Source organism: Vombatus ursinus, unplaced genomic scaffold (genome assembly GCF_900497805.2).
Source record: "Vombatus ursinus unplaced genomic scaffold, bare-nosed wombat genome assembly UNPS02014793.1, whole genome shotgun sequence".
Taxonomy (NCBI): Eukaryota; Metazoa; Chordata; class Mammalia; order Diprotodontia; family Vombatidae; genus Vombatus; species Vombatus ursinus.
In genome coordinates, this window is record NW_020954571.1 from 13,542,409 (window position 1) to 13,556,572 (window position 14,164).

Consider the following 14,164-nt stretch of genomic DNA (forward strand, 5'->3'; position numbering starts at 1 on the left):
AGAGAGAGAGAGAGAGAGAGAGAGAGAGAGAGAGAGAGAGAGAGAGAAGGACACAGGTTCAGGGTAGCGTGATTGTGCTAAAGTGGAACATTTGACCTCCACATTCAGCTTAGCACCAAACAACACACAACACATTACCTATTCCTATTATATGAAGTCTGTATACAGTAAAGTGCTTAATAAAAGTTTATTGCATTGAAGGAGCCAGGAGACAAATCTGTTAGAGATGCCAAGTCATAGTGCCTACAGAAAGACAAGTCTGAGCTGTCCGAGTTGTCACCTTTAAAAGTCTGACAGTCAGAACAAGCACAGACAGGTGGATTACATGTAACATGAGATTCAAATGCAGGACACTGGGATTTGTCTTTAGAGGCTTATCTTGATTCAGGGTGACTGGGGCTGAGCTTCTGGGGGCTCCCTCTCTACAGACCCTCCACTTGGCTTCCTCTGTATCCTGAGCTTTCCCAGGGACACGTGGCTGGCTGCCTTCTGCTCAGGCGCATGCAGAGGGAGGTCTGAGTTCAGTTGGATAGTCGCAGGAACTCTTCTAAAGACAGAGAGGACCCCCCCCCCCCAAAAAAGTCAGTCATGTGTCACCCAGAGATACAAAAATGATTTTGGGATAGAAGGAGTAGTGCTGATAATATTAGGACCTTATTTCTTCCATGAAGCATTGAGATAAAAGGAGGCAAGTCACTAGCTGATCTCTAACAGAATGGCACAGTGGGAAGAGCCCTGGCCTTTTCTGACTAGAGTCAGAGGACCTAGGTTCAAATCCCACCTCTGATAGCTTCTATATGTACGACCTGGGAAAGGTCAATCTTCCTGGCCTCGGTTTACTCACCTCAAAGATGCGGTGTTTGGACTAGATCACCTTTGAGGTACTTTCTAGCCCCAGAGTTATGATCTTTATTTTCTGTGATTTTAGGACCTCCTATGTCTTTTCCTAACAAAGGCCTGTGACCTGGCCCCTAGGGTAAGGGATGTACCCCTTAGCTGGGCACCTCTTACCGTCACCAGGCACACCACAGTACTCCTTGCACTCTTTCTCAGTGTAGAATTTGTTCCCATTGCCTTGGCAACCCCCATAGAAAAAGAGAATGCACTTCCCTTGGGTAGCATCAAAAGCCCAAAGCTGGAATTTCCCACGACAGGGGCCAGTCACAATGGGTAGTCTGCAGGCAGCTGGAGAGAGACAGTGAGCTGAAGGTTAGCAAGGCAAAACCCAGGTTTAACCACTCCTGATTGCCCTATAGTTGGGGTTCTTGACCTACGGGATGTGGATTAAAAAATTATAACCATATTTCAATTTAATTAATTTTCTTTGTAATCCTTTGTATTTTATTTTATGCATTTAAAAATATTATTCTAATTGGAAATTGAGAGGATGCCCATCAGTTGGGGACTGGTTGAACAAGTTGTGGTATATGAATGTAATGGAATACTATTGTGCTATAAGAAATGATGAACAGGCTGACTTCAGAAAAACCTGGAAAGACTTGTATGGTCTGATGCTGAGTGAAGTGAGCAGAACCAGGAGAATGTTGTACACAGTAACAGCCACGTTGTGTGATGACTAATATTGATAAACTTAACCCTTCCCGGCAATACAAGGATCTAAGACATCTCCAGAAGCCTTGTGATGGAAAATACTATCCACACCCAAAGAAAGAACTATGAAATTTGAATACAGATCGAAGCATACCATTTGCTATTTTTTTTCTCTTCTGTTGAGTTTTGTTTCCTCTTTCTGGTGGTTCCTCCTGTTGGTTCTAATTCTTATTTACAATATCACTAATATGAAAATATGTTTAATAGGAACGTATATATATAACCTATATCAGATTGTGTGCCATCTTGGGGAGGGTGGTGGGGAGGAAAGGGGAGAAAAATTTAAAACTCAAAAGCTTATGGAAGTGATTGTTGATAAATCAAAATAAATTAATTAAAAATATTCTTCTAAGAAGAGATCTAGAGGTTTTACCAGACTGCCAAATCAGGCATGCCAATTTGCCATGACATTCACAGAAAAAGGTCAAGAATCCCTGTTGGGGTAATAGGGCTTGGTAGACAGGGACATTGATGGAGAGAGGATAGTTACGACTAGGGCCAGAAAGCTCCCAATGTCCTACAAATACCTCCTCTACCCCCTGCCTGAAATTCCACTATCAAAGCTTTGTTCCATGTTGAACTGTTAAGTGCGCCTGAGAGAGAAGACATTCTAAGGTAGACTTATTAGTCAATGACACCTCAGTGTGGATGGTAGGTGAGCAGGGCAATTTTTGAGGGAAGATTTAGGTGGGTGCAGATGGCCCTATGATGCCTCAGCTGAGTGTCTGTAGCCACCGAGGAGAGAAAGGAATATGGAGGATAAACTTTCCTGGCTTCAGCACAGTGCTGTTTGGTGCATGGGAGGTAGGGAGAGCGGAGGGAAGGTCCCCAGCCAACCCCAAGCAGCTTATCCGGCCCTGAGTCCTGCCCCCTTTAGCACCAGTTAGTAGCCAGTAGGTCCTGCCCAGACAAGAGGTGCCCCTATGTGATACTTAGGCAGCTTGACAGATACTAATGTCTCTGTATTCTCAGGAGTAGGGGTGAAGATGTGGAAAGACTCATCCTCCTGAGGAGACTGGCTCCATCCCATGACTCCAGGACCTCCCAGGGATAGAAGACTTTTATTGAAACAGAGTGAGTGATTTGAAATCCTACCCTTAGTTCAGGACTTTGACTGGGGTCTTGGTGGTACAGTGGAAAGAATAATGAGTCACAGGATAGTAGTTCAAATCCCAGATCTTACAAGACCCTGGACAAACCTATTTGGGCCTCAATTTCTTTTTCTGTTGAGGGAGTCAAACTAGGTGACCTCTAAGATCTCCTCCATTTCTAAATCTTTGATCTTATGACCTATTGGGGTTGGGGAGGACAGGAAAGATATGGGGATGAGTTCTTGGGATACAGACTTACTGATACTAACTTCAGCCAAGCTGAAGCTGCCCCAAAGATGACAAAAATGCATTCCAAGGCCAAACAGAAAGTTGTTTGTAGTTATCCCTCTAGTGCTTCCTTACTCTCATTTAGATAGTTGGCAATTGACCCATGGATTTGACCTTACCCTCTGTCCTGCAGGTCTGGAGACACTCCTTCTCAGAGTAAAAGTTGTTGCCGTTGCCTAAGCAGCCCCCGTAGTGGAAAAACTCACAGGCCATGGAAGAGGCATTATAGAAGTATCTTTTGTTCATCCCTAGGCAGGGCCCCACGTCTTTCTTGAGGTGGCAGAAATCTGAGGAGTTGGCAGAGGTGAACACTGACTGAGCGCGTGTTAGGTACAAGGCCCTAGCTCCTCACTGAGGGGCAACTCCAAGAAGCCCACACTCCAGTAGGGAGGTAAGACACAGACACAAATACTACAATGCAAAGGAGTAACATGTAACAGCATCCGCCAGGGTTTCCCACTGCATCCAGGGCCATCTCCAGTTGTGCTAATCCGTATCTGGCCACTGGACCCAAATCGCTCCAGAGGAGAAAGTGAGGCTGGTGACTTTGCACAGCCCTCCCTCACTTCAATCCAGTTCATTTGCAAGTCATGGCATCACCTTCCTGATGTCATGGTCCTCTTTGAGAACAAAGGACAAACAGCGACAATTGTAGCATGAAAGGGGGAGAGGTCACTTGGAGAGGGAGGTGAAAAGAGGAAAAGAAAAGCCTTCATAGAAGAGGTAGCATTGGAGCTAGGCCTTAAAGACCAGGTATGATTGTATTGTTCTTAATCTATTAAGTGTTCCTGTGTCTTATCTCCCCAGTTAGACTGTAAACTCCCTGAAGGCAGGCGTCTGTCTCCTTTTGTACTTTCTACATCATAGCCTAGCTCAGGGCCAAGCGCATAAGTACAGAATCAGCCAATCAGGCAAGAGCATTCATTAATCACCTACTATTTACCAGGCGCTGAGCTAAGTGCTGAGGTGACACAGACAAAAATAAAATAGTCCCTGCCCTCAAAGAGCTTACATTCTTTCAGGAAAGACAATACGTCCAAATATAAATATGTATAAAATACATATAATGAAAATTTGGCAGGAAGGGCACTGGTAGTGTAGATCCCACTGGTAATGGGATCAAGAGGGTGAGGAAAGGCTTCATGTAGAAGGTAGCATGAACCGGATTTTGAAAGAATCCAGAGATTCTAATCAATCAACAAGCATTTATTAAGTGCTTCCTAAGTGCCAGGCACTGTGCTAAGCGCTAGTCGGGATAACGAAAAGGAAGAACAGTCTCTGCCCTCAAGAAGCTTACCTTCTAATGAAAGCACGACATAATAGGGAGTACAAGATACATACAGAGAAGATGGAACTAAGTGCATTCTAGGGATGGGGGACAGCCGGTGCATAAGTGTGGGCACTGGAAATGGATTGTCACATATGAGGAACAGCAAATAGGATGGTTTGGCTGGACCATTGTGTGTCAGAAGAGAAGAATATACAATAAAGCTGAAAAGGTAAATTGAGGCCAGGTTGTGAAGGGCTTTGAAAGCCAGAGGAATTTCTATTTGATCCCAGAGGCACAAGGAAGCCATTGGAATCTATTGAGTTATGGAATGGCACAGTCAGACTTTCATTTTAGGAATATTATTCATGAAAGGTACTTCAACAAGCTTTCTTGATTTGATCTTATTTTAACCAATATAGCCCTTTAGCCCCTGGTTATGCTGGGTAGGGTTTCTCCATCCCTGAGACCAAGAATTGGCCCACATCAGCACATCTAGAGGATGCATCTATGTGGATAACTTTCAGATGGGCTAATGTGAATGCTCTCTCCTGGTACAGATGGAGAGAGCATAGATGAACAATCTTGTGATCGTTACCTTCTTTTTTGACAAACCCAGTGGGCAATGGACCAGCTCCAGACGCCTCAGCCTCCAGAGGTAATACAGCCCGCCGGTTTCTCTAGGGGAGGAAAAATAGGACTTGGTATAGAGAATAAGTTCCTTTATCTGAGGAATACATCTATTATTGCCCACTCTGACCTATATGGTCACTTAGGTGATTAGTTTTGAGAATGGGTGTGCAAACAGAATCATAATTAATGATTTTATGGAGAGTCCTTTCCTGTTCAGTGAAACCTGTGTTTCCATGATTTAAACAGTGATTGGAGGAGGGGGATAGGGTGGATAAGATGTCTCTGGAATGCATGATGCTTTCTTGACCCCACCCTGGCGTCTTTCTTAGGAACATAATGAGAAGAAGTATAGCCCAGAGCTTCAGCCCTGTGGACCCCACTCCAAAGGAATGTAGCAGGGAAGACTGAAGCTGAAAGACTCACCTGAGGCTTGGGTACAGGTGGAATCATAGGTTCTACCTCCCCAGGAACACATTCACCTAGTATCCAGGGGAAGAAGAAGAAAATGATGAGACCCAAGGTTATGTTGGTAAATGTTTAACAACCAACTCTCTAAGGGAAAAACAGTACAGGACACACTTTTAAACATAATCTACATTATTAACATTTTCCTCATCATTTTCTTGAGATCAGACAATAAAACAATAAATAAATCCCTGATTTATAGTGTAAAATACTCACAGTGAAAATTTAATAATCAGCTCTGGTAAGTGTCAGCACACATGTGTCTGGTAAATGGGTCTGAGAAGGCTCCATCACCAGGCTCCAGGAGGAAATACAGATAGCTCATCTTATGGGGGCCTGACTAATCTGCCCATATAATAGAGCACTCCAAAGAAAGACTCAACAAAGAGAAATGCTCTTGTACTATCTCACTGGGAAACCCAGCAAGGTCAACTGAATGGCATTGGATGTATCCTTCACTGAGAAAAAGATTAAAATTGGGGATCCCAAATACCAAATATTTGATCGTGCTTATGGCTGTCTGATTTCTTAGGGCACTTGAGCAGAGAGTTCCTTATGAGAAAACGGACACTGAATTCCCTTTGTGGAAATCTTAACAGGAAGGTTTTATCATGGGATAGAGACCAGCCTGACTATTGACCACTCAGTTACTCAGTTGCCTGTAGAACTCCTGCCCTGATCTCTCATGGGGTTATTGTGTCTGGGAAAGGACTTAAGGAAAATTCATAGCGTGAAAGAGCAGCTCATTTGATGGTGAAACAGTGGAAACTTGGATTACCTTTGTCTAACTTGAAAAAGATAGAACTTTCAGGAATGCCCAAACCCAGGGCAAATTCCCTGAATTCTTCCAGGAGGCTTTCCCGAAGTTGGGGTCTCCGACCTGAGAGGAAAAGCAGAGTAAGCCAGGTATGGTGGACCCTAGCCTTGAGGTCGTCTTCTCAGCGATTATGGTCTATTATGGAGGGAGATACCTCTAATCTGGACATCCAATAATCTACCCCCTCTCCTCAAGCCCAGAGTTCTTATACTACTCCCCCTCCATATCCCCGACTGCTCATTGCCTTCCACACCCACTGATTCAGAACTCCAAATTCTCTCAGATATAACCACTCTGGTCCTTTACCTCAATACCCTGGGTGACCATCAATCAATAAGCATTCATTAAGGGTATCCTATGAGCCAGGCACAGTATTAAGTGCTGGGAATACAAATAATACAAGCAAGACAATGCCTGCCAACAAGGAGCTTACATTCTAGTAGGGAAAGAAAACATCTGTAGGGGAATGGTGGCCAGGGAAGGATGTTTTGGTCCAGGAAGTTACCAGTATTCCATTATATGATGCTGTATCATGAATTCCCTTCAAACCATTCCTGACAAATGATCATTTAGCATCAGCTTGAAGACCCCCAGGGCTGAGAACCTTGACATCTCCTAAGCCCTACTGCTTAATAGCTCTAATTATCTTAAAGATCTTAAGTGCTCTCCTGGGTCCCTTCCCTCTCATGGCCTTCTTGGAAGAAGGCAGTCAAGGTTTCCGCTAGCTTCACTCTTCCATCATCTCTCCTTGGGTTGGTAGGTCTTTACCATAGAGTTTCACAGTGGTGCTGGGTCCAAAGCGGCTGGATTTCTGCATCAGAATTATGGCATACTCATCATAGTTCGTGTGGACCACATAGTTAACTATGGTCTTATTCCACTCTGCAGAGGACAAGCAGGTACAATGGTCAGGATACTTATGGCTGGGCAGGCGCCAAGACAAATGGTCACCTAATGCTAGGTAGCCTCCCTCCCTTTGTCCCTTCTTTCCCCCCTTCATTCCCTCCTTCTTCCCTTCCTCCCTTTCTCCCTCCCTCTCTCCCTCCATTTCTTTACTCCTGCCCTTAATTCTTTCCTTCTTTCCTTCCTTCCCTCTTTCCCTCTAAACAGTTATTTGTCTTATAAGCAACCTACTACCCCTTCCATCTTTCCATCCCTCCCAAAAGTCATCTTTCCATATATCCTTCCAAACATTCATCCAGACTTCATTTTTCACCTTTTATCTATTCTTTCATCCCTCAAAATATCCATCTATTCATCTCTTAGTACACTTATCCATCCTTTCATTTCTTCAAGGAGTCATCCTTCCACATATCTTACTTTCATATAGTTTTATTTTTCAAGTAACAAGAATTTATTTTTTCTTCTCTCCTCAATTTAAAAGAAAAAAGAAAAAGAAAAACTCTTGTAACAACTACGCATAATCAAGCAAAACAAATTCCTACATTCTTTTGACTTCTTTCTGTAAAAAGTCATTCTCAATCCCCCTTAATACTAGTACTCTCTCTCTGTTGTTTTTCTCCAATTTACTCTGTATATATTTTGTTTGTACATAGTTATTTGAATGTTATCTCCCCCCATTAGACTGTGAGCTCCTTGAGAGGGCTCCCTTTTGCCTTTGTTTATGTGTCCTCAGTGCTTACACAGTGCCTGGCACATGGTAAGCCTTAATAAACATTTGTTGACTAATTGGCTGACTGACTACATTGTCTATGCCCAAAAGTATGTCTCTCATTCTGCATCTTGAGACAATCCCTCTCTGACAGGAGGTAGGTAACATTGTTCAACATTCCTCGCCTTCCATATGTCTTTCCAAACATTCATCCATCCTTCCATTTTTCTATCAATCCTTTCATCTCCTCTCCAAACATCCATCTGTTTCCTTTCAATTCACATATCCCTTCTTTCATCTTCCCAACCTTGGTTGAACCACTATCCTTTGTCCTGAAGTGGTCCCACGAGCATTCATCTGCCCTTTCCATCTATCCTTTTATCCCTCCAGATATCCACCCATCCACCCAAGCTACAAGATCATTATGGGACTATTGGTCCACTTTAGACTTTCTCATGAAAAAGACATGAAAAACTTTGAGAGGATAACCCCGGGATTGTGAGGGTGGAGGGAAGGCCAGAGGCAAAGAGATGAATGAATCAGGAGAAGAGAAGGCTGAAGCTGTCTGAGTCACAGAGAAAACCAGCACAACCTGCTGCCTCTTCCTTCCCACCCTCTATCGCCATCATACATACTCACTAGAGTTGTGATAGGAGAATTTCCCTTCAGTGTCCGTTTTCTCATAAACCCCAGAATCTCGTTCACAGACACCTTTCCTAGAAAGGGGAAAAGGGGCAGCTAGGTGGCACAGTGGACAGAGCACTAGCCCTGGATTCAGGAGGACCTGAGTTCAAATCTAGCCTCAGACACATAACACTTACTAGCTGTGTGACCCTGGGCAAATCACTTAACCCTATTGCCTAGCCAAAAAAAAAAGGGGGGGGGGGAACCAACACTCAAAAGAAGGTAAATCCTGGAAGAGGCAATAAAAACATAAATCTCTTCCATTTATATCAGTCTTTTAACTTTTCAAAGTGCTCTTGAATCCACTATCTCAAATGACCATGGCAACCTTATGAGGTAGGCAGGGCAGGGGATTATTGTCCCAATTTTGCTCATGAAGTAGCTGAGGCAAAAGAGGTGAAATCACTTTTTTTTCCCAGCCAGAGACAAGGTTTATTAAAGATCCACCATATTAGCCAGACTCTTAAGGAATCTGAGCACCTGTGAGCTATTGGCTAGATTGAAAGAATCTGAGCCTGAAATCACTTTTAAAGGTCACACAGTGACCACACAGTGGCAGAACTGGACCAAGAGCCCAAATGTCCTGGCTCCTCATCCCTTATTCTTCTCCCCAAATCATGTGTCTTGCCCTTTGAATTTTCGGCTTCTGCCTCACTATCTTATTATGTAGCCCATAACTCTTCTTTAATTAACTTCTCCCTCCCTTCATCCTGGGGGCCCAGGTTTTCCCTCTCTCTGGAGCTCATAGGAAGGCAGTGTGGGATTTACTCCCAGGTAAATGGGGGTCCCAAAGTCCTACTTCAAAGAGTCATTGTAGTGTTGTGTGAGTGCCCCCGGGGTTTTGAAGGTCATCCCAAAGTGAGGCAGACTCTACCAAGCTGGAAAGCCATTAGGTATAGCCCTGGCAATGAATTGTCTGAGGACCAGCCAAGCTAAATAAGGAGAGGTTCAACAACCAAAGGTGGATGACCGTTGGGTGATATCACTGGTTAAGGTTCCAAATTTTGTGTCAATCAATCAAGCATTCATTAAGTGCCTACTGTGTGCTAGGACCTAAGAACGCAAAGGTAAAAGATGAAATAGGAATTCTCAAGGAATGGTAAAGAGATGGGAGTAACCACATATCCATACATGACCTAAGTAAGTGTGGGGCTCTGCCTGCTCAGTGGACAGAGGGGTGACAGGAAGGCTTTCTGGGGGCCTATTTCTAGGCAGATGAGATGTCAGCAACAAGAACCCTGAATCCTTCTTTGGGGCCTGGAAGCATCAGTTTCTCTGGCTCCCTGGTTTGGGCCAGCCTTACACACAAGCAGATGTGAAGGCAGTACGCAAGGTGAGATTTGAGGACTGCCAGCTTCAGAACTCTCTGCCTGAAACTATTCCCATGCTTTTCCTTGCCATAGGTGCCTAAAACCCTACATTCAAGAGTTATTACTTCTAGTCTTGGAGGCTTTTTATCCCTACAAGTCCCCCATAAAAATGTAGAGACCCAACTGAGAAAGCTGATGGTGAACCCCTTATTATCAATGAATCCCTTAGTGGGGATTAGCTGATGACCAAGATCAAGGCCCTGTGGGAACAGAACCTGGCCTAGGGGCCTGAGGGAGAGTGCAAAGGGGCACAGACAGGCAGGGGAGGTAAATGTTTTTATGCTTCCCTTTATTACTTGGCTAATAATTCAATAATTCAAAGTCATCTAGGTGGTACAGTGGATAGAGCACCAGGCCTGGAGTCAGGAAGACTCATCTTCCTGAGTTCAAATCTGGCCTCAGATCTTTACTAGCTGTGTGACTCTGGGCAAGTCATTTAACCCTGTTTACTTCAGTTTCCTCATCTGTAAAATGAGCTAGAGAAGGAAATGGCAAACTACTCCAGTATCTTTGCCAAGAAAACCCCAAATGGTGTCACAAAGAGTAAGACATGACTGAAAAACAATTGAACAAAATGATTCAATTCAGTTAGATTCCACAAACATGTATTAATTGCCCATTATGGGCCAGGCACTATGCTAGGCATTGAGAATGCAAAGACTAAAATGCAATTGTTTCTGCCACCCTGGCCCTGAATCAACAAAGTCAAAGGACACCTATTTCAGGGTGTTATTGTAGGCTGGTCCTCATCCATGTAATCCTACCTTGATTTCAAGCAAGCAAGAAGCTTTTATTAAGCACCTACAGTACTGAAGGTGCTGTGCGATGTGCTTGAGTCAAAGAGGGTAAAGAATGAGCTTATCCAGCTTGACACCTTGGGCAAGTCAGTTTACCTCTTGGGGGTCTGTAAAGTGAGGGGGCTGGATGAAATGACCTCTGAGGTCCCTTCTGGCTCTGAATACTATAATCCTATGGAATCTGGCCCAGTGGAATGAAGGAAGGAGGGAGGTGGGAAAAGGATGAGGGCAGTGGCTCACTGTGAAACTATTTCCTTCATCTTCTTGGTCTCTTCTCCCACCCAGTTCCCAGACTCACCTAAATCTGGTGCTGATGGTGCTGATCTCCTGGTCAGTCTGCCCCTGGCCCAGGACCAGAGTACCCACAGAGAATCGGCCCTGGAACCGTTTCAGCCACCGACAGTTGGAAGCGATGGCCACATCATACCATTTCCCAAATATCTGTGAAGCAAAAAAGAAGCAGTGGCTATCCATGTGCCCCCTCCCATCCTGAGAGACTCTGCCACCTCACCCCACTGTCGGTTTGCAGACCAGCCCTCTTCAGGTACAGTCTGCCTCTTGGTGGGGGAGGCGGGGAAGAGAACTATGGCTTAGTGAAATCTATCATTGGTGTCCTTCCGCTTTCCTGATTAGTGCCCTGTCCCATGCATTGTCCTCCTCTACCAGGCTGTGAGTTGTGAGTTCCATTTCCCTAAGGGTCTTGCTCTCACCTGGCTGCCAAGAAATCCCTCCTCAGATTTTAGTGGATAATAACTCAAGATAGCTCTACTTCAAAGGCTATTTGGCCTTTAATAACAGGATTTTTGGAGCCTAGAAAGTCCAAATAAGCTGTGGAAAGGCTTGGTAAACTATACATCACTCTAAAAATGTGTGATTTCTATAATGATTAGACTAAATGGAATGGCTCCCGATAGTCATTCACAACTCTGTCCTTGTTCCTCCTCCCTCCTCCCCAAACTACTTTCCCTACCTGATTTCACTATTTTTCCTGTGTTTAGAATAATAACAAACAAACTTCCAAGACCACAGACCTTCAGTTAAGAGTGAGTCTGAATGCCCCCTTCCTTGTCACAAGCAGGAAATGGTTACACACTAGAGACATCAAAATTCTCACTCTAGAAATCGAAATTCTAATCCTAGAAAAATCAAAACTCTTTTTCCCCATTTAAAAGTATTTCATTTTTAAAAATTATATGTAAAGATAGTTTTCAACATTCACTTTTGTAAGATTTTGAGTTCCAAATTTGTTTCTCCCTCCCTCCCCTCCCCCTGAGAAATCAGAACTCTTACCCTAGAGAGATTAAAATTCTCCTGCACTTGGATGTCATCCTGAATGGGTACAGGACTTCCCTGGGCTGTGGCCAAGGTGACCAAGAGGATGATGAGTAGCCGGGGGCCCAGCATGGCTTCTGGGGTCAGTCTGGTGGTGTCAGTCCCAGCAGTTGGTTCTAAGCAGGCAAAGTCTCTTCTGTTCTCCAGGATGTAGATGATAGGTGTGCTAGAGATGAATGCTGTGGCTGCCTAGCCACTGACCCTTGGTCAGAGTCGGGGCTATTTGACTTAGGCAGCTAGAGTCAATCAGAATCCAGGCTTGACAATGATTGATCCTATCAGACTGAGATAATTGTAATCCAGCACTTTACCACCAGGCAGTTCCATTATCCAGTAGGGCCACAGGACCCTTCTGAGAAGGAATCTTCCTACAGAGTCCTTCGCAAGTGTTATAGGACCATAGATTTCAAACTAAAAGGGACCTTATACTAGAGATGAGATGATTTAGTTCACCTGGGCCCCTTCAATAAGTGACTTATCCAAGGTCTCACAGGTAGAAAATAGCAGAACTGAGATGTGAATCTGGGTCCTGGCTCCGAATCCAGTACAAATAGAGTCCTAGGAAGAGTCAAGGGACAAGGCCTATAGCCTGGTAAACTGAGGAAATGGTGAATGGTGAATTCTAAGGTATCTTCTAGCCCTGTGTCTATGATTCTTTGGAGATCCATTTTAAGGACTTTGCTTTTTAAAATTCTTTCCCATCCATGAGTTCACTGAATCCTTGGAATAACCTTGTACTGGACGTTGAGCTGATCTTCCAAGCATCCAAACTCCATCACACAACTCCAATGGGCTGGCCACATTGTTCAAATGCCAAATGTACGTTTGCCCAAAAGACTATTCTATGGAGAGCTCACACAAGAGGTCAGAAGAAGTGATGCAAGGACATTCTCAAGGTCTCTCTGAAGAACTTTGGAATTGATTGTGATTCAGGAGAGACACTGGCACAAGGCCACCCAGCATGGCCCGCTTCAAAGAAGGTGCTGTGCTCTATGAGCAAGGCAGACTTGTAGTAGCTCAAAAGAAATGTGAGATTTGCAAATTTAGAGACATCTGCATGCCAAGTGTTCATATGCCAACCTGGGGTAGAGCCTTCCGCACTTGTATTGGTCTGATCAGCCACAGTCAGACATACAGCACCTTGACTCTAACATAGTGAAGTCATTTTGGTCCTCTTTGAGAACAAAGGACAATGCCCATTAACCCTATTTTACAGATAAGACCACTGAGGTTTGGAAAGGGGAAATGACTTGGTGGGAAATGGCTCTATAAGCACCATCTAGGCCTTTTTCCATCATCTTTCAGTCACTGCTGGAGAGGCACAATGAGACTAGCTACCAACCAGCAGTTAAGCTCAATTCAACTAATTGTCACCCCCTTATTCCACTCATCCTACCAAGCCAAACCAAATCACTGAATGAAGCAAAAACTTGTGCCCTGTGATTCACTGACTAGTCTGTACCAGGAAGCTGAACCCTGTTCCCTAGACTAGCCCGGAGACCTCCAGGCTCCTTAAGATCCAAATTTCAGATCACTCCTGTGTTCTGCCCCTCTCACCTCCCCCCCAAAACCCCACCTCTTCTCCCTAAAGGAATGCATCGGCTGGACTCTTTTAGGGGTCAAGGACCCCTTTTCCTGGCACTTCTTTACCTATGGTCTTACTATCTCCTCCCCCATAATTTCTTTTGCCTGAAGTGAACAGAGCAATTTTCTACTTAGAGTTTTGCACAAAAACTGAACGCGGAGCTGAGCCAGGAGCCCAGGGGCCTAGTCAAGGTCAACCATTGGCCCATCCCCCAGACTTTTCCATGCTGTTTGTGCTCCTGGGATGATTAACTAAAGTAAACAGGGAAAGAGTAAACTTTGAGGGGCCCCTGAGCCCCAGCTGTCTGCCTTTGAACCTGTTTTTAAAAATTTATCTCCAAGCATCAGAGATACCTGACAGAGATATCTGTTCTCTTCTTGTTACTGACCTTTCCAGGTAATGACATGGCATGGAGCCAGTGCTTTCTCTTAACCCCCATTCCTTTAAGTCATGCCAGGGAGTGAAGCCTCCTGTGTGATCCTTTCCCTCTCCTCTCCTCATCTCTACTCCAATTCCCCCTATTCTTGGCCTCATGCTATGTAAAAATCACGGAGCTCTGGGTCCTAAAATGCCTTCCTGATTACTCATGGAAGGCCTGTTTGTTTGGGCCTC

General features: G+C 44.5%; 1 protein-coding gene across 1 annotated transcript; it reads right to left on the reverse strand.

Moving 5' to 3' along the window:
- Positions 1 to 168: 168 nt before the first annotated feature.
- On the reverse strand, positions 169 to 12,183 carry AMBP (alpha-1-microglobulin/bikunin precursor). The gene is made up of 10 exons (XM_027869287.1): positions 11,926 to 12,183; positions 10,934 to 11,076; positions 8,424 to 8,500; positions 6,941 to 7,054; positions 6,134 to 6,235; positions 5,314 to 5,369; positions 4,856 to 4,937; positions 3,110 to 3,277; positions 1,012 to 1,185; positions 169 to 547 (listed from the first exon to the last, which is right to left on the reverse strand). The coding sequence occupies exons 1-10, from the start codon at positions 12,037 to 12,039 to the stop codon at positions 522 to 524; spliced, it is 1,056 nt and encodes a 351-aa protein (XP_027725088.1). The 5' UTR covers positions 12,040 to 12,183; the 3' UTR covers positions 169 to 521.
- Positions 12,184 to 14,164: the final 1,981 nt, after the last annotated feature.